The 25,493-nt window shown below is 48.2% G+C and overlaps 1 protein-coding gene across 2 annotated transcripts; it reads right to left on the bottom strand.

Annotated features, from left to right (window-relative positions):
• Positions 1-781: 781 nt before the first annotated feature.
• On the bottom strand, positions 782-15,895 carry LOC142929250 (U3 small nucleolar ribonucleoprotein IMP4-like). 2 transcript variants are annotated; one of them, XM_076070164.1, is made up of 7 exons: positions 15,726-15,895; positions 6,457-6,722; positions 5,671-5,732; positions 4,241-4,364; positions 3,568-3,721; positions 2,687-2,732; positions 782-2,228 (listed from the first exon to the last, which is right to left on the bottom strand). In XM_076070164.1, exons 3-5 carry the CDS (start codon positions 5,671-5,673, stop codon positions 3,600-3,602), a joined length of 249 nt encoding a protein of 82 aa, XP_075926279.1. In that variant the 5' UTR covers positions 5,674-5,732; positions 6,457-6,722; positions 15,726-15,895; the 3' UTR covers positions 782-2,228; positions 2,687-2,732; positions 3,568-3,599. The 2 variants fall into 2 exon arrangements, with proteins under 2 accessions (XP_075926279.1, XP_075926280.1); XM_076070165.1 differs by having other exon boundaries at positions 6,642-6,722.
• Between the last annotated feature and the right edge of the window lie 9,598 nt (positions 15,896-25,493).

Below are 25,493 nucleotides of genomic sequence, written 5' to 3'. Positions count from 1 at the left end.
GGCGTGCAATCGGCGACCTCTATACGCTTGGCGCAATCCGCACCGTCATTTCACGGAGCCCTTGTCCACTCGACGAGTGCGACGACGCCGTCCCACCGTCATTCGGCGCCTCGTGGTGACATCACAACAGCAAAGCGACAGGTGTTGTTTATTCATTTCTTGAGGCAATTCGAGGGCCCGGTTACATCGCGTTGTGATACACGCACACACCGTCAACATATACTACACCGGTTATAAAAAAAAAGCAGGGGATAGAAAGGTGGGGGAGCGGACCCGACCACAGGTATTGTTTAAAAGACGTCAAGCGGACCGGGGGTTTTAAATGCAAGTCCATGCGGACACCAACATCCGAACGATTGTACCAATAAATCCTGAACCTTCTGGAAGATTTCAGCTCCCGCTGGTTTGGATCAGGGTGATGTTGGGGCAAATTCCATTAATTGGGAAAGGTGGCAATCTTGTGGGAATGTCCTCGCCAGAGAAGAAACTTGTCGCTTCCATGTTTTATTTTCATCCGACGTCCCATTAGCGAGATCCAGAGCGTGACGGACTCATATGGAGTCGGCCTCCTGTAATTTTTCTGGTCTCATTCTCACCACAGGTGAAGGCAGAGCCACACATCAACGTGCCAATGGGGCCACGGTTGAAGTGGTGGGGCCACGGTTGAAGTGGCGGTGGCCACGGGTCATGTGGCCTCTATGTATTTTCCATGTTGAAGGCCGATTGCCCCAAACATTGCCCGTCATATGCAGTGTCACTGAATAACGTGTGAAACATACTGTAGCATATACAAAATTGTATTTTCTTCATACATTAAATACAATAAACACAATAAACATGAAATGCGTATAGGACATTTATAACTCTCTCAATGACCAAACTTGTATTTTATGAACACACTTATACGAGCAAAATATGACAAGTGTTCCAGATTTCAGTTTCAATTGAGACTGAAATCCGGAATCATTACCCCCTACTGACAGACTAATAATACCCGCTCGCAGGCCAAGTGCTGATTCACCTTGGGGCCTCGCCTGGTATAGAGGTCGTGGGTTAAATCCCGACGCCTGTATATCTGGAGTTTGCATGTTCTCCCCGTGACCGCGTGGATTTTTCTCTGGGTCCTTCGGTTTTTCCCTCCACATTTAGAAACATGCGTTTAAAAGTATTTGGCTGCTATATATTTCTGCGTGACAAGCCACTTTATAGCGCTTTCATTTGTGGCCCGGTCGTTCCTGAAAGAGAGCTATACAGCTGAGTGGGCCTTACCTGGTAAAATAAAAAGAGATTAGTTTTGTTAGTTTATTTTGTGCCACAGGGGGACAGCTACAGGGGGGGGGGGGGTGCCCATTAAAATGGTCGAGATGAGATGCAACTTAAGGCGCTTGTGACTTCCCAAAAATATTATTTATGGCAGGTTTTCACATCTAAACATCCCGGGTGGCATTGAAGCCAAGAGCTCCCACCCTAGGTGAGTAGCTACGAGAGCGGTGCTGTGCACGGCGACACGCCACTTTCTCCATCTGCCTGACTTGGTATTTTCTTTTTTGTTACTTAAATAAATGTTAATGTTTCGTTTTGTGTACGCGTGTATGTACACCGTTTGGGGAGCGGTGGTGCAGCAGTTAGCGCACTACGAACTCAGCCATCTGAGTACGTGGTGTGGGGTGTGTATAACATCGCAAAACTGGGGAGGACAAAGGCAGCCAGACGTGGGGCTGGCCACACAACCACTTCTGTGCCATGCCGGCCATCATAGGTGCTACCCGTTAACAGCACTAGCCCCAGCAATCTGTCAACGGCGATACGGAGTACCTTTGTCTTTTTGTGCAATTGTGTGCTTCTGTGTGCGACGCATGCGACGATGTGCATGTTTGTGTTTGATAAATGTACATCCGCAATGTGTGTGTGGCGCGTATGATGCGCGTGTGTGACGAGGGTTGGAACAGCGATTCACGCAGTGCCCTATCCACGCGGCGACCTCTCCTCAACGTCTCGAGCCTCGGCGGAGAGCGCCGCGAGGTTCGACTCCAACTCCGGCTTTGCAGGGACAAACCCCCCCCCAATGCCCCTCCCCCCAGGCCCGTGGGGGGGGGGGGAAGTCGCCCCACTCCCTCACTCCACGCTCAGGAACTTCCTCTTCTTCACCGTGTTCATGTACGGTCGCCAAGGCCACTCCACCTCGGCGGTGGCCGCGTTGTCCAGCGTGCCCAGTTTAATCTCGTAGACTGCGCGACACACAAAAGCAAAGATCCCCCCCATGCAGCCTTTAACAGAAGGCGTGGGAAAAGCGCTGTTCGTGTGTTAGCATGTAGGAAAGCCAGCACGGCACACCAAGGGGTGGGTGTGGGTGGCCAGCATTACGTCCGATCATCTTTGAATTTACACATCGCATCCGGGGTGGGGGAATGCGAGTCGGGTCACGGTACAGCGAATGCGACCAGAGCAGCGACCCCACCGACTCAAGTTCCGATCCGCTCTACAAGTCACCCGCGGGCCACCTAGTCCGAGGCTAGACTCTTACATTCAGCCCATCATCCTCTCAGGGGTCGATAAAATTTACAACCACTTCGTAGGGAAGTCCACAAGGAATGTGGAATTTCCACCGCCTCTGCAGGGGTGTAAAGTGGAGACGAGTAACAATGTGTCAGGCAGACTTGCGCTCCATCTCGAATCACGGTCCCACCTCCTTCAACTCGATGTCCTTGCCATCGCGCTTGTAGACGTTGTGCCTGTTGGGAGGGGGGGGGGGGGCACAGAAGTCACGGGAGGGGTCGCGGCAAGTCACACGGACGGCGCTGGACTCTCATTAAGCGTCCTTGCAGACGTTTGCCAGTTAGAGGCCAGCGGCCGCCCTGTTTAATACAGCGGATGCATTAACAAATGAACAACATTACGCGCCTTCAGCTTCAGAGATGGCGTTAAATAAAAACTCTGTCCCGTTACTCAAAAACTAAAGTAAAACGAAACTATTTTTATTTTACCACTGAGCTATGTAGCTCTTTTTCACAAAAAAATGTTTAGCAGCCAAATACTCGAAATTCAAGTTTCTAAATGTGTAGGGAAAAACCCGGAGGACCCGGAGAAAAATCAAAGTGACCAGGAGGAGAACATGCAAACTCCGAATATACAGGCGGACACACAGTACCTGGCCCAAAAGTCTGCTCACTCTTTCCCATTCCGAGACATCTGCAAATTGCCGGGTGGTAGGTGTCACGTTCACCGCTGAATCTCGGTACGCGCGAGCGGCTCGGCGTTTATTTTATTTATAGAGGTGTAGCTCTGCTGTTTTAAAAATACATTGCCCTCACCGCAGAGAACCATAGTGACACGACCGGCACTGTATGGAACAAAACTATGTCACACGCCCTCCCGCATGGCCTTATGGGAGCCTCGGTATGTCTTCAGGGTTCAGAAGACATACTTGAGTTTTTCTTACGGTTCCGTTTCGATGACGTATATGTACATCATGGAAATGAGAAAGGGTTATAGGCTATACGAGGGATCTTGTGCTTGGGGGATTGGCGAGGAAGATGTGGATGAGACTGGCACGGTGCCCGCACGCACCCTCTTTCCGAGTCGTGACGTGAAGTTGTGCATCACGAGGTATGGCAATGCCTTGGACATCGTGTCCACGTCCGGATGTCGTGTCGCATCACCACGCTAGACAGCGTCAAGTACGCCGTGGGGCCCAGCGGCAGGTGGCACATCACTATCCCGTCTGTGGCATCGTACCACGTGTCACATGGACAGCACGCCGGAGAGTTAGACACACCACAGGTGTCACACAGACAGTGTACTGGAGAGTTAGACACACTGCCATACCATCTGCGGCATCACACCACATAACACTGCACAGACAGTTAAGACACCGCAATCCCCCGTCTGCAGCATCATACTACACACCGCACATCGTACACACAGTTAAATACACCTCCATCCCCCGTCTGTTGCACCGCATCACACACGTCACACCATGCATCACACCGGGGAGCGGGAGCGGAGTGGATATCTCATTACACTACAAATCCGGTGACCTGACTTCGATTTCCGGTGTGTCCAAGCATCGACAGTGGGGAGACAAAAGGGGCCAGATGCGGTAATGACCACACCACCCACCCCGCTGTGTGCTCTGCCTGCCTTCGTAGGTCACTCGACAAACAGCACTTGCCCTGACAGCCTGTTAAAGGCTACACGGAGGAGCTTTGTCGACTGCGGTGCGTGCGCGTGCCTGGCATACCGCGGTGCTCATGCAGGATGATGAAGTCGGTGACGGTGTTGGCGCAGCACGCCCGCACCAGCGCCTCCAGCTTGTGGCCTCCGCGGTTCATCGGCTGAGCGTTCGGCAGGATCAGCTTCATCTCCTGCGGTGGTGGTGGGAGGGTGGTGGTGGTGTGGTAACATGACAGCAAGCGGTCACACGCCGAGTCCGCTCTTCCCACCGGCGTCCGTCCCGGCCACGCTGCTTTCGCCCCCCCCATCTCCCCGCCCCCCCACTGCATCCGACTCGGGTTGTGTTGTTTGTTTTTTCCATTGCGGAAGCCGAGCCGTACCGGTATACGCGGTCGCCAAACCCCGTGTTGGCACAACTGGGATGCGCCATTGGAAAAACTTTACTATTTTTATTTTACCAGGTAAGGCCCACTGAGCTATGCAGCTCTTTTCCAGAAGCGACCTGGCCACAAATCATAGCTCAACTAAGTGGCTTATCGTCATGTGGAAATTTATAGCAGCCAAATACTCTTAAACGGACGTTGATTCTAAATGCGGAGGGAAAAACAGGAAGACCTGGACAGAAATCCACGCGACTCGTCAAAAAGAGAGACACGCAGCTCCAAATATACAGCAGGCATCAGGGTCAGGATTGAACCTACGCTCTCCTGTATACCACGTGAGGTAGTTAACATCTCGCCACAGTGGCGCCCCCAATGGTACATCTTTCCCGTGACCACCGACCGTGCGTACAGTGCTACAGTAGATACATTTTTCGATCAATGGAAAGGATCGATCATAGGATAAAGGCGGACTGAATCGCGAGGAATGAAGTTGACAAAAGCTGCATGCACCAAACCAAAGTCTCCAACGCTCCACCACTGACGACCCCCCACCTCCCCACACAGCCTCCACCTTTCACCAATAACTAGATTTCTTCAGGTTAACTCAACGGATGCGAGTTGTCTCACACTGCACAAGCCCGATGATTGGTCGACACGGCTCGTGTGAGGTGCAAGGAACTGATTCTAAAGCCGATAGAGAACATGTGTGTGTGTGCGATAATTTAGCAGTTAGCATGCTGCCCCACAAACCTGGTAACCCGAGGTTGATTTCTGTTTATAGCCAACACCAGTGGCGATTATCTGAACTGGTCCTGGGCCTCCCCTAGATCGACTCAGCCTCAAATGAGTACCTAGTGCTGTGTGTAAACATCATCACTAGAGAGATAAAGGCGGCCAGTCGTGATGCTGGCCACCCAAACCCTCGCAAACAGCACCTGCCCCAAGAGCCTGTTAAGGCTATATGGGGGACCTCTGTCTTTGCGCGTTTGTACACACGCAATACACGGGGACCCACATCCCTCATGTGACCCCAAACCCTGTAGCCCCTGTGACCCCGTGCCCGCATCTTGATGAACTGCTTGAGGAGGGAGCCGGGGTCGCGAGAGGTCGTCACCATGATGTGTGGGTCCTTCACGCCGGCTCAGCGGTACTCGTCATCCATGTGGCTGCTCACTCCTACTGACACGGGGGGGGGGGGGGGTGTGGATAGAGAGAGGGGGTAGATGGGGCAGGGGGGACAGAGAGGGTAGGTGATCATTTGTCATACTTCCCCGTGCGGGTGAGTGAAGGTGTGTGTGTGGGTGGATGGAAGGAGCGACCAGGAATGTTTTAGAATATCACTCTGCAGTGATCGCGTTGATTTTGTGTAGCCAGCTGAGCACTAATGAGACCTGGAAGAGTCCCAATTGCAAGAGTGGGTGATTGATATGGCGGTTGAGTGGGTAAATTGAGTAAGATGATGAGTGAGTGAATGAGTGGGTCAGTGCATGTTAAACCTCTTTGTTACAGCACATAGCCAACCGTGGTAATCGGAAGTGTGACAAACTAACCACAAAAAGCAGTTCTCAAGAAATGAGTTTGTCAATCTAGTCGATGATTTAAAAGTGCAAAGCTCCAATGGCTTCCTAATATTGTAAGGAAGGCTGCTCCAGAAGGAAGACCGCTCCAGAAGTACACGTTATGTGGTGACCACGGCCTTCATTTGACATTCCACCAAAATTTACGCCAGCCACCACACACACACGGCGGACTCTTTTCCGCGTTCACGCCATGGGATTTTTCAAAGTCCACTTGGGAAGCAATCGCCGTGCAGTATTTACGGTCAACGCAACTGCGGCATTAAACCCATTAAACCGGTGGGGGGGGGGGGTTGAGGGCCCGCCGTTCTCGAACCGCGAACCTCCGCGGCAAAACACGGTGCCACCGCTTGGCAGGAAGGACCGACGGCGAGCCGTGGATGCGCGCCGACTCGGCGTGTCTAGCGGGCGGAGACGCGCGACGCTTATCCCCCTGCCTCGAGAGTCTCGCAGGAAGGAAGAGAGAGAGAGATGCGAGGAGACGTGATGGTGAGGGATGTGAGATCACCCTCCCCTCCCTGGTCGAACTCCACGGCCTTCTGGAGTTCAAGCGCCTCCCACCGCAGGTCCATAGGCAGCACCAGGTTTTCTACGGTGACGACGTCAGGGGACGGGGGAGGGGGGGCAGTGGGTGTGGGTCGGGCGGAGGAGAATTAACAAGGAAAATCATGCGCACGCATGGATTCATTCGGAAACACTTTCCAAGCGCGGTTTTCTTCTCGCCTGTATTGTCAGACCGTCTTGTCCCATCTTAGTCCATCTTGCGTGTCTCATTGTCTCTAGATCCGTCTCTAGTCTGTCTCGCTGTCTCTCATCCGTCTTGTCGTCGTGAGCCCATCTCTAGATCCTTCTCGCTGCCCGTTATCATCGAGCGCCCTCTTGAGCCGCGCCTTCTCCTCTACGAGGACCTTCTTGGCCTCGTGCGCCTTGCGGTAGAGGTACTCGCTGTGCAGTTGCGCCTGCTCAGCTGCACCACCAAACAAAGACAAAGATCCCCCATGTAGCCTTCGACAGGACTGTCGGGTGCAAGTGCTGTTAACGAGCAGCACCTTTGATACACGAAGGGGGGTGTGTGGCCAGCACCACATCCGTCCGCCTTTATCTCCCCAGTGGCGATGTTTACACAATGCACCAGGTACTCATTTGAGGCTGAGTCGACCAAGGGGAGGCCCAGGAACGGAATCGTCACCAGTGTTGGCCGTGAGCGGGAATTGAACTCGGGTCGCTGGGTTCGTAGTGCAGCGTAGCGCTAACCGTGAGACGACCATAAACAACAACCGCCATTCGCCACGAAGTGGTGATGTCACCACGGCGCTCGTGCCAGGCTACGTGCAGGTTAAGGCCACATGAAGCGTCGAACGCCCGCTGGCAGCAGGAGGTCACAGACAGACAGACCCAGGTTGCCATTGGTTGCTTGACTGAGATGACTGGCCGATGCACCACCTGTGCCCCCTACTGTGCTACACCACCGCTCCCACCTACACAAACTCCCTTGGGCTATACTCTTTGGTTCTTTCGGTAAAGTCACATAGGCATAAAATATAAAATAAATTAAATCACGATGCTTCGGGCACAACACAAGCGTCCATCATCAGGTGGGACAAACCACAGCAAGAAACAATTGCTGAAGTGGGCAAAAGAGCTGCTGTAAGCAAGAGACTATATAGGTAAGAGAAGGGGGGAGGAGCCAGGGAGGAGAGATAGAGGGGGGGGGGGGGGTATGGGGAGGGGAGTGGGAAGCTGAAGAAATTGGAGATGCGGAAAGTGAAGGCAACACCATGAAGCAGTTAATGTTTTACCTGGTTAATAACATCTTTCCAATGATTGCTCAATTTGAATCAATTTTCTCGGTTGAAGATATGTTTGTGTTTATACATCTGGATGGCTTCATGAACAAACCTTTGCTAGTAGCCCGAAGGTTTGCAGAGCACCTTGGTCTCGGAAAAAAACAATATCATGCGAGCCCACAGCGTTATAACAATGGTCAGCTATGGCAGAGGTATTGGTTCTGCCATGTTTCAGATCTGCCTTGTGCTCACGGACACGGTTCAAGATATATCGTTTCGTTTCCCCAATGTAACAATCACCCTTGGGCTATCATTTGTGATGGCCAGGTGGCTTCTGAAAAAAAGAAAGCTACATAGCTCAGTGGGGACTTACCTGGTAAAGATGTAGTGGAGTAGGAAGGTGTGCTGGGGAAACTGCGTGATTGTATTGATCACACGGCCAGTGTGGGGTTTATACTGTTTGGTTCTATTTGGTAAAGTCACGTAAAAAACAACAAAAAATGAAAAAAATCACGACGTTTCGGCTACAACACAAGTGGCCTTCATCAGGTGAAGGGACCAGACTGTCTAGAGGACAGCGCTGGAGTGAACACAGCCAAGCTCAGACTGCGACCTTTAAGCTGTGTGAGAGGAAGCAGAACACCTTTCCAAGTGAAGTATGTATTGGTTAAACAGTGTCTCACCAGGGGGGGTACCTCAGTGTTTAGTCCTTGATGAACCAAGTCTTCAATTATTGCAATGGTGTCAGGTACAGGAACCTTGGTGAATAAGGAAACTACATCAAAACTGACAAGCAGGTCGTCTGGGGACAGGGAAATACCCTTGATTGTTGATACCAGGTGAGTAGAATTTTGTACCGCAGAGGTGGTCTTTCCAGTGAAAGGACGCAGGATTTCAGACAAAAAACGAGCTAGTTTGTAGGAGGGAGAGCTGATAGTAGAGACTATGGGACGAAGAGGTGTATCAACTTTATGTATTTTTGGTAAGCCGTATAATCTTGGTGGCCTGGCAGCAGAAGGTTTCAACGAAAACTGTTTAGATTGATCAATTAATGTGGTTGAATCAGAAATTATTTTGTTGGTTTGTGTGACGAGGCTGTTGGTGGGATCTCTTTTTATTTTTGTATAACTACCATCGTCGAGTAATTCTTTAATTTTGTTGTTGTATTCTATTTTATCCATGATGACAGTAGCATTGCCTTTGTCAGCTGAGAGAACTACAATATCATTCCTCTTTTTTAATTTATATAATTCAAAACGCTCATCTTTGCTGAGGTTGCTAGCTGGCATCTTAGCGTTTTTGAGGGTTGCAGCGATTTCAGATCTTGCTACGTCTGCAGCGATGTGACCCAGGCCCCTGAGAGCAACGTCTACTTGGGCAATTATATCATTAACTGGTATGTGTTTAGGTGTGACTGCAAAGTTTAGACCTTTAGCTAAAACGGATTTCAGACCATCGGAAATAGAACTGTTACTGCGATTAATTACGACTTTATTAACGTCTAACTTTTTGGTGTGTGGGTCCGGTCTTTTGTTGAAGAGGAGGTTAAATTTGGAAATCAGGTTTTCCTTACATTTGGTCGACATAGTAGCAGATGAAGAGGCAGTCATATTGTCTACATGTTCCCAATCCGATGCGGACATTATTACCGTCAATGATAAGTGTGATTTGTAGAGTGTCTTGTCTAACTGATCTAGTTCTGTGCGTATAAGTCTGATTTTTTCTGAGATAAGAGCTAAGCTAGTTTTGAAAAGAATTCGTTTCGCATTAGAAGAAGTTACAGCAGCAGAGGTCAGTGTAAATGCGATTGGTATTACCCCAGAGTCGCGGCATCTCTTCAGGAAGGTGAGAGACTCGATCAGCTGAGCTTTCTTATCCCGGAGTTTGTTGAAGGATCTTAAAGTTATGTGAAAACCCTCCCCGTAGAGGCGATTAAATTTTGATTTAAAGCTTTCGTGACTGCAGTAATTCATATTCTTAGTTTTTTCGGTAAAGTCACGTTGAAGAGAAACAACAAAATAACAAAATATATAAAACAATAAAAAATTCTCACAACGTTTCGACCATAACTCAAACGGTCATCATCAGGTGTGTCGGTTTGCATAAATTTATTTTTAAAACGGTACATTTATTTATTTATAAAAAAACGTTGGCGTCACGCGCAGCGATTGGCAGTTTGCCCAGGACTAGTCCATCTATTTTTTTTTTTTAAAGAGGAGGGGGGAGACGAAATTTTTTATAATGTATGCTGTCTGAAAGCCACTGTAAGCGTGAACAATCAATCAAGAACTGAAATGATTTATCAAATCTTTCCAATGATTGCTAAGATAGAATCCATCTTCTCGGTTGAAATTGTCTCTGTGCTTGTATATGTGGATAGCCTCATGAACGAATCTCTCATGGAAGCCAGATGGCTTACAAAGAACCTCCGTCTTGGAAAAGTCAATGGCATGTGAGCCTACTGAATTAGAACAATGATCTGCTACGGCCGAGGTGTTGGTCCTACCGTGTTTAAGGTCTGCTTTATGTTCACGAATGCGGTCCGAGACATGGCGTTTGGTTTCTCCAATGTAACTACTACCACAGAGGCAACTTAGTTTGTAGACACCAGGGTATTGTATGTCCGGAATCACATCTTTTACAGACGGAACCAGATCACGGATTTTATGTAATGTGTTGAAACGGACCTGGATCTTGTGTTTATTCAAGATTTTGGAGATCTTTTTTGTGATCCCAGCAATGTAGGGTAAAGTGATGGTTTTGAAAGGCTCCTCAAGAGGGTTCTTCTTCATGGTTTGAGTGATAGCTTTGCGGATTGTATAGTCGGAGTAACCATTAGCCCTAAGAGCTTGGTGTACGTGCTTGAGTTCACTGCTTATGTGTTCCTGGTCGGATATGCATTGGGCTCTATGATACAGAGTCTTGATGAGAGAATTCTTCTGTGATGGATGGTGGTGGGAATCCGGTTTCAGATAAGCATCCGTATGGGTAGCTTTCCTGTAGACAGAGTGGCTCATTGAACCATCAGGTCTCTATTTAATTAGGACATCCAAAAAAGGTATCTTGCCATCTATTTCGACTTCCATGGTAAATCTGATGGCTGGGTGTATGGAATTGATGTGGTCGAAGAATTGGAAGGGATCAGGTCACGGATTTTGTGTACTGTATTGAACCGGACCAGGATCTTGTGTTTGCTTAGAATTTTGGAGATCTTTTTAGTAACACCTGCTAGATATGGTAGTGTGATGGTTTTGATTGGAGTATCAAGTGGTTGTTTCTGTATGGAGGGAGAAACAGCTTGGCGGATGGTACAGGTCAGATTATCCATTCCTTTTTAGGGTCAGATGTACATGTTTTAATTCACTGGTCAGGTGGTGTTGGTCCGAAATGCAATGAGCCCTGTGGTATAACGTCTTGATGAGAGAATTATTTTGCATCGGGTGGTGATGGGAATCAGGTTTCAAGTAGGAATCTGTGTGGGTGGGTTTCCTGTAGACAGAATGTCCCAATGAGCCATCAGGTCTCCTCTCAAACAGAACATCCAAGAATAGCAGCTTGCCATCTTTCTCCACTTCCATGGTGAATTTGATGGCGGGGTGTCTGGAATTAATGTGGTCTAGGAAAAGGTTCAAAGCCGGGAGGCCATGTGGCCAAATGAGGAAAGTGTCGTCTACATATCTCATCCACAGGGAAGGTCTGAGGGTGGAAGTCTGGATGGCGTCTGATTCAAATTTTTCCATGAAAATATTGGCTATCACTGGTGACAAGGGGGATCCCATGGGGGTACCCTCATTTTGTTTATAGAAGGAGCCATTCAAGTAAAGTAGGTTATCGTTGAGGCAGTGCCTAACCAGTGCAGGTGTATCGGGGTCTAGTCCATATTGGACCAAATTTTCAATTATTTCAATGGTATCAGGTCTGGGACCTTGGTGAACAAAGAGACCACATCGAAGCTGACAAGGATATGGTCAGGGGACAGTACAACGTCTTTGACCATAGAGACCAATTGTGCTGAGTTAAGTACTGCTGAGGCGGTCTTGCCAGTATAAGGCAGCAAGGTATCTGACAGTCTATAGGTAGGGGAGTTGATCGTGGATACGATGGGTCGTAGTGGGGTGCCTTCTTTATGAATCTTGGGAAGACCATAGAATCTAGGGGGTCTTGCAGCAGAAGGTTTTAGGGAGGGACGTTTAGTTGGGTCGATTAGGGAGGTCGAACTTGTGATGATCTTGTTGGTTTTTTATCGCTAGGCTATTAGTAGGGTCATTTTTGATTTTTGAGTAACTTCCATCGTTGAGCAGATTCTGGATTTTGTTGTTGTATGAATCTTTAGCCATATTTACAGTAGCGTTGCCTTTATCGGCTGAGAGGATGACTAAATCACTTCTGTTTTTTAAATTCACGAGTTCAGAGCGTTCATTTTTGCTGATGTTACTAATGGGTTTCTTAGCATTCTTAAGAATAGTGGCTATTGCAGCTCTCGCAACGTCTGCTTGGATGTGTCCTACGCCTTTGAGGGCTACATCGACCTGAGAGATGATATCATCTACTGGTATGTGTTTTGGGGTGGCAGCAAAATTCAGCCCTCTAGCCAGTACTGTTTTCAGATTGTCCGAAATCGGGGTGCTACTCTGATTAATGACGATTTTGTTGACGTCTAGTTTTGTTATATGTGGAACTGGGTTCTTCTTTGATAGGTGGTTGAATTTAGAAATCAGGTTAGATTTACATTTGACTGACAGTGAATCAGCAGAAGAAGCAGTCATGTTGTCTACGTGATTCCAATCAGAAGGTGCCATTTTTTCTGTTAACATTAAATGAGCTTGTAGGAGAGTCCTGTCTAAAGCATCGAGTTCAAATTGAAGTAGCCTTATCCTCTCTGAGATTAAAGATAGGCTGGTCTTAAACAGAATCTGTTTAGAATTTGGAGAAGATACAGCAGCAGAAGTGAGTGTGAAAGCGATGGGTATTACCTTGTGATCGCGGCATCTTTTGAGGAAGGTCAGCGTCTCGATGAGCTGTGACTTCTTGTCCCGTTGTCTGTTAAAAGCTCTAACAGATAGGTGAAAGCCCTCCCCGTAGAGGTTATCAATTCTAGATTTAAAGCTTTCGTGACTGCAAGGATCCATACTGTTTGGTTCTATTCGGTAAAGTCATCAGGTGAAGGGACCAGACTGTCTAGAGGACAGCGATGGAGTGAACACAGCCAAGCTCAGACTGCGACCTTTAAGCTGTGTGAGAGGAAGCAGAGCGCCTTGACGAAGGAATTAGCATAAAAATTTGCATTTAATTGGCGGACTTAGCATGATGAACAATGTACAGGGGGGGAGCATGTGCAGACCTGCGAGGGGGGAGGGGGGGAGTTTGCATATTGATGGTGTGAAAAGGGAATTTAAGCAGCTGCGAAAGTTTGGGATACCACTACTTGAAAAAATATACTGTACCGTTGAAAATTAGTTTAATGTTTGGTTTGATTCGTGAAGGATGTCATTCCTGACTTACAGTACCCCGGAGTTTACAAATTCACCTGCACCTGTGGTGACTGCTATATCGGGGAGACGAAACGACTTGTCTCTAACCGAATTCGCGAGCACAAATCAGATTTGAAACACGGCAGAACGAAATCTTCTGTCGTAGCTGATCACTGTTACAACACTGTGGGTGATTACGATGTAATTTTATCCGATACCAAGGTTCTTTGCAAACCCACGGGTTTTTATCAGAGATTTGTTCACGAGGCAATTCAGATTTACAAACACACACAATTTCAACCGAGAGGATGGTTTCAAATTAAGCAACCATTGGAAAGATGTTCTGAATCAAACCAAACATTAAACTAATTTTCAATGGTACAGTATATTTTTTCAAGTAGTGGTATCCCAAACTTTTGCAGCTGCTTAAATTCCCTTTTCACACCATCAATATGTAAACAACCCCCCTCCCCCCCTCGCAGGTCTGCACATGCCCCCCCCCCCCCGTACAATGCTCATCATGCTAAGTCCGCCAATTAAATGCTAATTTTTATGGTAATTCCTTTGTCAAGGCGCTCTGCTTCCTCTCACTCAGCTTAAAGGTCGCAGTCTGAGCTTGGCTGTGTTCACTCCAGCGCTGTCCTCTAGACAGTCTGGTCCCTTCACCTGATGAAGGCCACTTGTGTTGTGGCCGAAACGTCGTGAATTTTTTTTATTTGTTGTTGTTTTTTACGTGACTTTACCGAATAGAACCAAACAGTATGGATCCTTGCAGTCACGAAAGCTTTAAATCTAGAAGTGTGGGGTTTATCTGGGGTCAGCCTGAGGAGACGGCGGAAACAGTGGGGTCGTGTTAGGACAGCCAGGTGAAGAGGCTGTGGTGATGAGGTAACGGTCGAGCCAATTAAGCCAGAAGGGCTGTGATTGGTTGGTGCTGTTGCTGCGGCCGAGGAGGTGTCGAGGTGTCTGGAAAAAGGCAGGTGGTTGAAGATGCGAGGCGTGCGGAGGCACGTGGACCAATTACTTAACGAAAATGAGAATGGGGATAAATTGGGGGGAGAAAGAGAGAGAGGAAGAGATTGGAGTTGGGAGCTGTGCGGTGAAGACGTGGAGTTCGGAAACAGAGTTTAGAAGAGAGTTGGAGCATGGTGATAGCGAAGCTGAAGCAAGACGAAGCAGTTAGCAGTGCACTGAGCATAGTGATAGCGAAGCTGAAGAAGACGGAGCAGTTAGCAGTGGAGAGAGCGTAGTGAAGCTGAAGAAGACGGAGCAGTTAGCAGTGGAGAGAGCGTAGTGAAGCTGAAGAAGACGGAGCAGTTAGCAGTGGAGAGAGCATAGTAATAGAGGAGCTGGAGACGAGGTGTGCGGAGACAGAGAAGTGAGATTGGGTTTCGCTGTGTACGACGACGCTGTATAGCGGAGGAGCTGAGGAGGATAGCCAGCAGTGGAGAGAGCGTAGGAATAGAGTTGAAGACGTGTGTGTGTGCGGAGAAAAGCGACGTGATACTGGGAACCAAGGTGGTGAGCGAGACGGGCGAAGCACGGCGAGCGAGCCGTGGTGTCCAGAATACGGTGGAGTGTGGAGAACGTGTTAACGATGAAAATAAAGAAGTGGTTGAAGAAAGACATAAGTTGTTCGTGTAAAGTTCAACCACTACAAAAATATATCTTAATAGTTTAGTTTATAGTTTTTCAATTACAATCAGCCGGCATGTGGCACGTGTCTCCGCGCGAGAAGACGTGAACTTCTTTCGCACCGTACGCAGCCAACCGCGCTGAATAAGAGACACGAGCCCAGACGAAGATGCAGCAGCAAGCAGCAACAAACCACGAGCTTGCACTCTGAGTGCGGCACCACGATGCTCCTAGCGACGTCGTTGATTAATGTCTGTAATTAATATCGATGGTGAATCTCTGTAATTAATATCGATGATTCGATTCCACGAGAACAGATTCCACAAGAATCGATTCCACAACTATTCTATTAAAGCAAAGTTCGCGATTCGATTCCAACGTGTTCATTCCGGTATCATAAGAATCGGTATTGATTCTGTGCTGGAGGAATCCGATGCGCTATAAAGCTCTTTGATCACAGATGTGCCAGTAGGGGGCATGGGGTCATAACGTCACAACAACAAACAATACAAAAACGATGAGTGCAAAGGGAATGATAGCAAACCACTAAAAAGAGGTTAAATAAACCATATAAGTTCATACTCTTTGGTTCTTTCGGTAAGAAGTCTCGCTCTCCGTTCCACCCACTACAACTGGCGTCAGAAGTAGCCAAATAGTAAGATGAATCGCTATAATGGAGACGCGAAGAAAAACTCGTACCAGGGCTCCAGTGGAAGAGGAGGACGACTCAACACCACCGGGGTTGGCAGCCCCGGAAGGGGGAGGAGAAGCGACGACGGCCGAGCTGCTCACTGCCCGGCCGCCCGGCGGCTCACCACCGTCGGAGAGGGCGCTTCAGGTGGCTCACTCCCGCCTCGCCCAACTCCTGCACGCGGCGGCATCCATCCTCGACGAAATACATCGCGGGTTATAACCACAACAAATATAATCACAATCACTGCGACCATAATCGCCGTAACCACAAATATAATCATAACCACCAGCTACATAACCACAAGTATAAACACTACTGCCACAAATATAACCATAACCACCACAACCATAACAACCAACATAACCACCACAACAACCACAATGATGCTGATACACTCTCACACCATGTGGGTCCCCTTGTCTCCTTGTGTCTCCCTGTGGGTGAGTGGATGGGTTGGCGAGAGAGTCGGTGGGTTGGCAAGAGAGTCGGTGGGTTGGTGAGAGAGTGGGTGGGTGGCAGAGTGAGTGACCGGTGGCAGAGTGAGTGACCGGTGGCAGTGGGTGACCGGTGACTAAGTGGGTGGGTGGCAGTGGGTGACCGGTGACCAAGTGGGTGGGTGGCAGTGGGTGACCGGTGACGAAGTGGGTGAGAGTGGGTGGCTGAGTGGATGGCCGAGTGGGTGGCTGAGTGAATTGGTGAGTGGATGAGTGCCAGAGTGGGTGGGTGAATGGCTGAGTGGGTGGGTGAGAATCAGTATGTTTTTTGCTGGAGGAATCCGATGAGCTATGAAGCTCTTTTTCATAGATGCCCAGAGAGTGGCTGAGTGGGTGGCTGAGTGAGTGTCGGTGGGTGTGAGTGGGAATGAAATCTAACCTGCACCTCTGCATTGCAAATCCAGCGAGCTAACGCCCTGCGTGTGGTGGGGTAAAGTGTGGGCATGGCCACTTTGCTCCAACACGTCCGGACCAGCGTGGAAGAGTAGACCAAATACCTCTATATAGCGGCCTCTAGTGGATGCCTTTTCCAGCAGCAGGCGATTCGCATCCACAACAAACCCGTCCCTCCAGGGATAAAAACACACGGCAGTCTGGGAGTGCCTCTCATCAGCTATGGCTCAACACGAGGGCCACTCTGGGGCCGGTTTCCACCGTCAGCGCCTCATCAGCAGCAGCAGCAGGGCCGGGCTCTGCTTGAAGCAGCGCCGTGAACTCAGCAGGCGTCTAGGACGTGACGGCTGTGGGCCAGGCGCCTCCTCCTCTGTCTCCCCCCACCACCGCCGCCACTGCTGATGTGTGCACACCGCGCGAGGTTCTCACCTTCAGGCTGAGTCGACGTAGAGGAGGCCCAGCGAGCCACTGACGGTGGCCGTGAGCGGGAAACCAAATCAGCCGCTCGCCACCCACAATCCACAGCGCGCGCCGCCTCCACTCGCCCCCTGCCTGACTGTAAGTAGCAGCGGGGGGAGGGGGGTGGGCAATGGGGGCGTGAGGGGGGGGGGTTTGAGGGGGAGCATGGGCGGGGGTTGCCAGGGGGGGCAAGGGGGGTCGCGAGGGGGGGGATGCTTGGGGGGGGGGTTGTGAAGGGGGAGGGGCAGGGGGGGAAAGAGGGAGCATGGGGGAGGAGCTTAGGTGAGGGGGAGGAGCTAATGGCTATTACACCACGCCGCGTCTCGCGCCACGTGCTTCCCCTGGCAGTTTGGCCGTTAGGCGTGGAACCGAGCTGTGGGTGAGTGGTGGCGGTGGTGGTGTGAGTCTTTCTATGTGAGTCTGTGTGTGAGTCTCTCTAAGTGAGTCTCTGTGTGAGTCTGTGTACGTGTGTGTGGGTCTGTGTGAGTCTGTGTGTAGCAGTGACCCGGTCTCAAATGAGTACCTGGTGCGATGCGTAAACATCGCCACTGGGGAGACAAAGGCGGTCGGGCGTGGTGCTAACCACCCACCCCTTCGTTTACCGTGCCGGCCTTCATACGTACTGCTTGCTAACAGCACTTGCCCCTACAGCCTGTTAAGGCTCTATGAGGATCGTTGTCTTTGGTGTCCTGTATTAGCAGGAGGAGGAGTGGTGGTGTTAATGTTGGTGGTATTAGTGGTGGTGGTGTTAGTGATGGTGGTGTTAGTGGTGGTGTTTGTGGTCTTAATAATGGTGGTGTTGGTGTTAGTGATGGTGGTGTTAGTGGTGGTGGTTGTTCGAGGTATTGTTGCTGGTGTTAGTGATGGTGGTGTTGGTGGTATTAGTGGTGGTCGTGTTAGTGATGGTGGTATTATTGGTGGTATTATTGGTGGTAGTGTTAGTGGTGGTGGTGTTAGTGGTAGTGGTGTTGGTGGTGGTGGAGTTGATGTTGGTGGTGGTGTTTTTAGGGTTCGTAGTGTTAGTGGTGGTGGTGTTAGGAGTGGTGTTAGTGCTGGTGTTAGTTGTGGTGTTAGTTGAGGGGAGCGGTAGTGTAGCGGTTAACGTGCTGCGCTACAAACCTGGCGACCCGGGTTCGATTTCCGCTCACGGCCAACACCAGCAACGATTATCTGAACCGGTCCTGGGCCTCCCCTAGGTAGACTCAGCCTCAAATGAATACCTGGTACGATGTGTAAACATCGCCGCTAGGGAGACAAAGGCGGCCAGGCGTGGTGTTAGCCACCCACCCCCTCGTGTGCCATGCCGACCTTTATAGGTGCTCGCTAGCAGAAATTGCCCCTACAGTATATTCAGGCTATACGGGGGATCTGTCTTTGTTAGTGGTGGTGGTGTTAGTAGTGGTGTTAGTGGTGGTGCTAGTGGTGGTGTTTGTCGCGGTGTTGCTGGTGTCCGAACAAAGGAGCGACGCTCACAACAACGACCTTTGACCTGGGCGGCTGAAATGTAGCACGTTGGCACAGTCATCTCAGTCAGTCAACTCTTGGCACCTGGGTCTGACCTGTGACCTGTCAGTGAGCCTTCAGCATTTCACGTGGTCTCAAAGTGCACCTGGCCTGGCATTTGCTGCTGCTTAGTGGCAAATGGCGGTCTTTGTTGTTTTTGTTGTGTTTCGTGTTGTGGGTGAGTGGTGAGGTTGTGAGTCTGTGATGATGATGTGAGTCCGTGTTGATGATGAGAGTCCGCATTGTGACATGACGCGTGTTTAGACATGAGTATTGTCGCACACCATCGGTTTTGTGTGACCCTCACCTGCGTCTCCCGCTCTCCACGCAGAGACCCGGACCGTGCGAGAAACGCAGTGAGCTCTGAGCACCCTACTCTGCAAGTTGCTGCCATGGAGGTACGTGTGGCTCTTCAACTCGTGTGGTAAAATATGGGTGGACGTGTGTTTTCCCCTCGACTTGTGCCTACATGTCACCTACCTGTATACCTGGATGTGCTTCTCCTTGTCCGCCTGAGTATGTGTATGTCTATCAGAGTGTGTCTCCGAGATCCTGTTGGTGTGCCTGCCTGTCTACGCGTGAGCATTTACAGCACTATTATCTATCCACTGATGAATGAGAATGCCTTCCTCCCTGAGACCTTGCTACCCCTCAAATGCTGTGATGGAATAATCCGCCAAGCACCGATTTTGTCGCACCATCTCTCTGGTGGCTCTCCTCTCCGATGTGTTTCCTTCCTTGGCTGCCGCTCCGTTATTATTCTTCACTATCAGCCATTGTTGTCCCTCCTTGCCATGGCTCGTCATGCCCGATCCCCAATCACTCTTTAACAATTTGAACAATCCCTGCGTGTGACCTCAAAATCCATGCATCTTTCATTGTTAATCCAAGCATGGCATCTGATATTGGCCAAATATTCCAATGCTGAGAAACGACAACATCTCGGCAGGACCCTCCTGATTGTGGAGCCCAGGATCTCAGAGATGCTGGCTCAGTGCTCGCCTTCTGCACTTGCTCCAACATCTTAATCAAGCCTATGTGGTGGACCTTTGTCTTTGTGTGTGTGTAGATGAGCCGAGCTGGAGAGGCTCGGAGTAACGACACGTCTTGCACCACGTGGAGTGCGCTGTCCTCAGACGGCACCGGCTCCATCTGTAGCAAATCGCCGAAAGGTAAGAACAGTAATGAGGGACGTCACAGTGGCCACGGTAAATAGTGGGACATCATGATGGCCATGTTGCATGGGGGACGTCACAGTGCCTTTGGTGTATGAGAGATTTTATGGTGATTGTATGGGTGATATCAAGATAGCAATGCTACATGGGGGACTTAATGGTAATCATGTTTTGATTTAAAGCTTTCGTGGCTGCAGGGATTCATATTCTTGGTTCTTTCGGTAAAATCACGTAGAAGGGCAACAATAAAATTATAAAAATATAAAACAATAAAAATCTCACGACGTTTCGACTGCAACACAAGTAATCATCATCAGGTGTGAAAACCACAGCAAGAACCACAGCAAGAAAAATTGAAATTTTCTTGCTGTGGTTTTCACACCTGATGATGATTGCTTGTGTTGCAGTCGAAACGTCGTGAGAATTGTATTATTTTATTATTTTATTGTTTCCCTTCTACGTGACTTTACCGAAAGAACCAAGAATATGGTAATCATGTTGCATTAGAGACTGCATCATGGTTGCCATGTTACATGGGGGACTTCATGGTGGCCATGTTGCATGGGGATAATTATCTGTGCTCTGGCCTCAGTACTGAAACAACATCAAACGCTTTCAGAATTGCTTCTGCGGCCATCTTGAATGCTCTTCCAATATTAGGAAACCACTGAAGCTATCCGCGTTTAAATCATCAAGTTTGACAACTAATATCTATACTCATTTGCTCTTTCGGTAATGTCACCTAGGTAGAAATAAAATAAAACAAATCACGACGTTTCTATCGCAACACAATCAATCTTCATCAGGTGGAACAACCACAGCAATAATAAAATGCTGAAGTAGGTGAGAGAGCTGCTGTGGCAAGAGGTTATCGGTAAGAAAGGGGGGAGGAGCAAGCGGGGGAGAGAGAGGGGAGCTGCGTGAGCGCTAGGGGGAGAAGAAGTGAGGCTGGGGGGGGACGTAGGCGGAGGTAGAAGTGGTAAGCTGAGTATGGGACATGGTGGGAAAGTAAATCTGAAAAATCTACTAGTACCTGGTGCGTGTGATGGAAACAACCACAACCAGTTAAGGCTTTACCTAGTTAAAAACATCCATCGAATGATTGCTCAATTTGTATCCATCTTCTCAGTTGAAGTTATGTCTATGTTTGTATATCTGGATGGCTTCATGAAAAAACCTTTGATAGTTACCTGAAGGTTTGCAGAGTACCTTGGTCTCGGAAAAAAACAATATCACGCGAGCCCACAGCGTTATAACAATGGTCAGACACGGCAGAGGTATTGGTTCTGCGATGTTTCAGATCTGCCTTGTGTTCGCTAACACGGTCCGCGACATGTCAATTCGTTTTCCCAATGTAACTGCTACCGCAGGTACAACTCAGTTTGTCGACTCCAGGATATTGCATGTCAGGATGGGATTAGATCACGGATTTTGTGTACTGTATTGAATCGGACTTGGATCTTGTGTTTGTTTAAGATTTTGGAAATATTTTTGGTAACACCTGCTATGTATGGTAAAGTGATGGTCTTGATAGGCGTCTCAGTGGATTGTTTCTACATGGTTGGAGAAACAGCTTTGCGAATAATGCTGTCCCAGTACCCATTCATCTTAAGAGTCTGGTGTACGTGTTCCAGTTCACTGGCTTGGTGGTGTTGGTTGCAAATGCAGTGGCCCTATGGTGTAGTGGTTTGATGAGGGAATTCTTCTGCGCCGGATGGTGGTGGGAATTAGGTTTTAGATAGGTCTCTTCTCAAACAAAACATCCAGGAATTAGTAGCTTACCATCATTCTCCACTTCCATGGTGAATTTGATGGATGGGTGTATGGAATTTATGTTGTTGAGAAATTGATTCAATGTTGGCAGGCCATGTGGCCAAATGACGAAAGTGTGATCTACGTATCTCTTCCACAAGGAAGGACGTTGGGTGCATGTCTGGATGACATCAGTTTCAAATTTCTCCATGAAAACATTCGCTATCACTGGTGATAAGGGGGGACCCATGTGGGTACCTTCATTTTGTTTGTAGAAAGTACCATTCCTGGTGAAGTAAGTGCTGGTTCAGCGTTTCTACTGCTGCATGCATTTTTTTTCCGCCTGAGGACGACCGCTTGTGTTGCGATCGAAACGTCGTCATTTATTTTATTTTATCCATATGTGACTTTACCGAAAAATAACAAAGAGAAAGTGTTAGTAAGGCAGTTCCTAACCAAAGTTGGTACATCAGCATTCAGTCCATGTTGGACCAAGTCTTCAATTATTGCTAAGGTGTCAGGTACAGGAACCTTGGTGAACAGAAAGACTACATCAAAGCTGACGAGCAAATCATCTGGGGACAGTGAAATGCCTTTGATTAGAGAGATAAAGTGAGCTGAGTTTCATACTGCTGAGGTAGTCTTGCCCGTGAATGGAAGCAAGGTCTCAGACAGAAATTGGGCCAGTTTGTAGGGAGGTGAGTTGATAGTGGAAACGATGGGTCGAAGTGGAGTATCTTCTTTATGGATTTTTGGAAGACCATATAATCTGGGTGGTCTATTAGCAGAAGGTTTTAGGCAGAACTGCTTGAATGGTTCGATTAGAGAAGTCGAATTGGTAATGATATTGTTTGTTTTTAAAGCCAGGCAGTTGGTCGGATCTTTGTTGATTTTGGTGTAATTGCTATCATTAAGAAGGTACTGGATTATGTTGCTGAATGTGGTTTTATCCATGACGACAGTAGCATTGCCCTTGTTGGCTGAGAGGATGACTTTGTCCTCTCTATTTTTTAATTTGGTGAGTTCAGAGCGCTCGTCCTTGCTGATGTTATTAATAGGATTCTTAGCATTTTTAAAGATGGTGGCAATTTTAAATCTTGCCACGTCTGTCGGGATGTGTCCCAAGCCTTTGAGGGCTACATCTACCTGGGTTTTTATATCATCCACTGGGATGTGTTTGAGGGTGACAGCAAAATTCAGCCCTCTAGCTAGTACCGATTTTAGGCTATCGGAGATTGTGCTGTTACTCTGATTAATAGCAGTCTTTTTTATGTGTGGATCTGGTTTCTTTTTTGACAAGTTATTGAATTTAGCAATAAGGTTAACCTTGCATTTGGAAGACATTGTTGTGGCAGAAGAAGCAGTCATGTTATCTACAAGGTTCCAATCAGATGCGGACATTTTATCTGTTAATGTTAAGTGTGATTGTAGGAGACATTTGTCTAAATTATCAAGTTCAAGCCGGAGTAGTCTTATTCTCTCTGAGATTAGAGAAAGGCTAGCTCTGAATAAGATCCGTTTAGAGTTGGGTTAAGTGACAGAAGCAGATGTGAGTTTAAATGTGGTCGGTATTATCTTGTTGTCGCGGCATCTCTTCAGAAAGGTGAGTGACTCGATCATGTGAGCCTTCTTGTCTCGCAGTCTGTTAATGGTTCTAACAGATGTGTGGAACCTATTTGCGTGGTTAGTTTATTAACCTTCCCCCACACTGTTGATTAGCACCATTGGCTACATGCGGTGCAAAAGAATTTCAACATACATAGCTGGGATTGGCAAAAACATCCCAATCCTGAAATATTTACTCTATAAATTGCTCAAAAGTTTGGTTCACACACCTGTTGTTGTTATTCTCCTCGTGCCTACAGAAATCCTGGCTCACTTTGGCCCTCACTTGACCGACCGCGAAAAGCTGGAGCTCGCAGCCATGCAAGAAGTGTGGTACTTTGCACTCGACAACAAACCCAAGGGATGCAACAGGCATGGATATGATGACGACGAACGTAATTACATTCTGGTGAGGCTCACCACAAAACTACAGCCTTGGGGGCGGTCACAGGGCCCAGAGATAGCGGGGTTTGTGGCTTCTTATTATTGCACCTGAATTACCAACCAGGGCACACACCAACGCGCTTCAAAATCAGAATGTTTAATCCCGAGTAAAGCCCTTTTAGATAAGAAGCAATTTTTCAAGGGAATCTTCGCCAGCAGACAGTATCAAAGCATTCGACAATTACACCCACTCACACACTTACTCACCCACCCCCAGGCGCACTCACTTGCTGACTCACTCACTCATTCACCCACTCAATCACTCACCGACCCACTCGCCCACTCACCAATGCACTCACCCGCACACATCTGAATCAGAAGTTTATTTCCCGAGTAAAGCCCATTGAGCTCAGAAGCTCTTTTTAAGGGTGACTCAGCCAGCAGACATCTGAGCATTCCAAATTATGGTTAAAATAACTTCATAATTCCAAGCAAATGTTTTTGTTAAAATTACATTCTCACTTCTTAAACGTTGTGATTTTAACAATAGTCAGTTTAAATGATTGTACCTTTTGTTCAGTTCCGACATGATCACCTCCACTACCGCTATGAGGTGCTCAAGATGATTGGGGAAGGAGGTCAAGGCCAGGTGATCCAGTGCCTTGACCACAAGAGGAACACCCTGGTAGCTGTAAAGATCCTGGTGTCACCGTCGAGGTAAGACTTCAGAGACGTGCCATCACGAGGCCGACGTTGTTAAGTCCATTGCCGTGCAATGCGGTGGTGACACTCATGCTTCACAGCGAGAAGGGGGGCCTTGGTTCGGCTCCTGACTCGGGCACCATCGTGTGTGGAGTGTGTACCTTCTACCCCTGTTCTGCATCGGTTCCTTCTAGGTACTCTGGTTTTTCGTCTCTAAAGCTTAAAATACATACACACACAGTGTGAACTGGTATCGGCCAAAACATCCCATTGCTACAAGATTACCTCCACATTACAGTAAGTCATCATTTAATGCTGTAGATACATTCATGAAAAGTTCCGCGTTAAGCGAAAAAGCATTGAGCGAAAAGAATCTCTCCATAAATAATGTAACAATAAAGTTTGGCGAGATGCAATGTATGCATACACTGTGAGATGATGAGACCAATAACTGAGGCTATGCTATAGTAATAGGTTTTACCCTTTTAACTGGCACAAAAACTGACACCTTCTTTGGTTCTTTCGGTAATGTCACGTAGAATGAGAATAAAATAATAAAATAATACAATAAAATTCTCACGACGTTTCGGCCACAATGCAAGCGGCCGTCTTCAGGTGAAAGTTACAGACCTGTCGGGACGACAGAGCTCAACACACCCGAGACGGCTTTTCTTAGAGCTTAGTCTCCACTGGTGTTGGACCAGAAGAGTGGAGACTAGGCTCTAAGAAAAGCCGTCTCGGGTGTGGACCAATCAAATTCAAGGACAGTGCATATTATTATCAGAGTTGTCTCTTTTGTTTGCATTTTGACTGCTTGTGTTGTGGTTATTGCAAACATGATGCCTTGAATAAAGGTGTCAGTTTTTGTGCCAGTTAAAAGGGTAAAACCTATTACTATATCTTGTTACTGGCAAAGGAGGTCTCATAATGAGGCTATGCTGTCACGTTACTTTTATCATTCCGAGTACTGTATCATACCGCTCAACAGTGCAGCTCAAAAAAGTATTTTGTTGTCGACTACTCACAAACCACGTCATGATGGGCTTATTCCGTGTTATAATGGGTGCGTATCTTGTTAGAATGTGCGTGTTCCATGTTGTAATGGTCGCGTTTCTTGTTACAACGGACACATTCTGCATTGTGTAAAAAGTGTTGAAGAACCACGTTATAACGAAAACGCGTTGTTTTAACGGGCGTTTGCATTTAGTTTTCCCGAATGACCAATCCGATTTGAATGGCTCTTCACCTTCAAATCCTATTGGGTACCCTACGCCAGCTCCTGCGCCCCGTATGGTACCAATGAGAG

Source organism: Petromyzon marinus, chromosome 27 (genome assembly GCF_048934315.1).
Source record: "Petromyzon marinus isolate PM22_M1 ecotype Great Lakes invasive population chromosome 27, UKy_Petmar_22M1.pri1.0, whole genome shotgun sequence".
NCBI lineage: Eukaryota > Metazoa > Chordata > Hyperoartia > Petromyzontiformes > Petromyzontidae > Petromyzon > Petromyzon marinus.
This window is presented reverse-complemented; position numbering and strand designations above follow the sequence as displayed.

Excerpts from the sequence above, each read along its gene's own strand:
- LOC142929250 (XM_076070164.1), bottom strand. Across the intron at positions 3,722-4,240 it reads CATCCTGCATGAGCACCGCG|ACGGGATAGTGATGTGCCAC; the intron begins GTATGCCAGGCA and ends ACGATGCCACAG.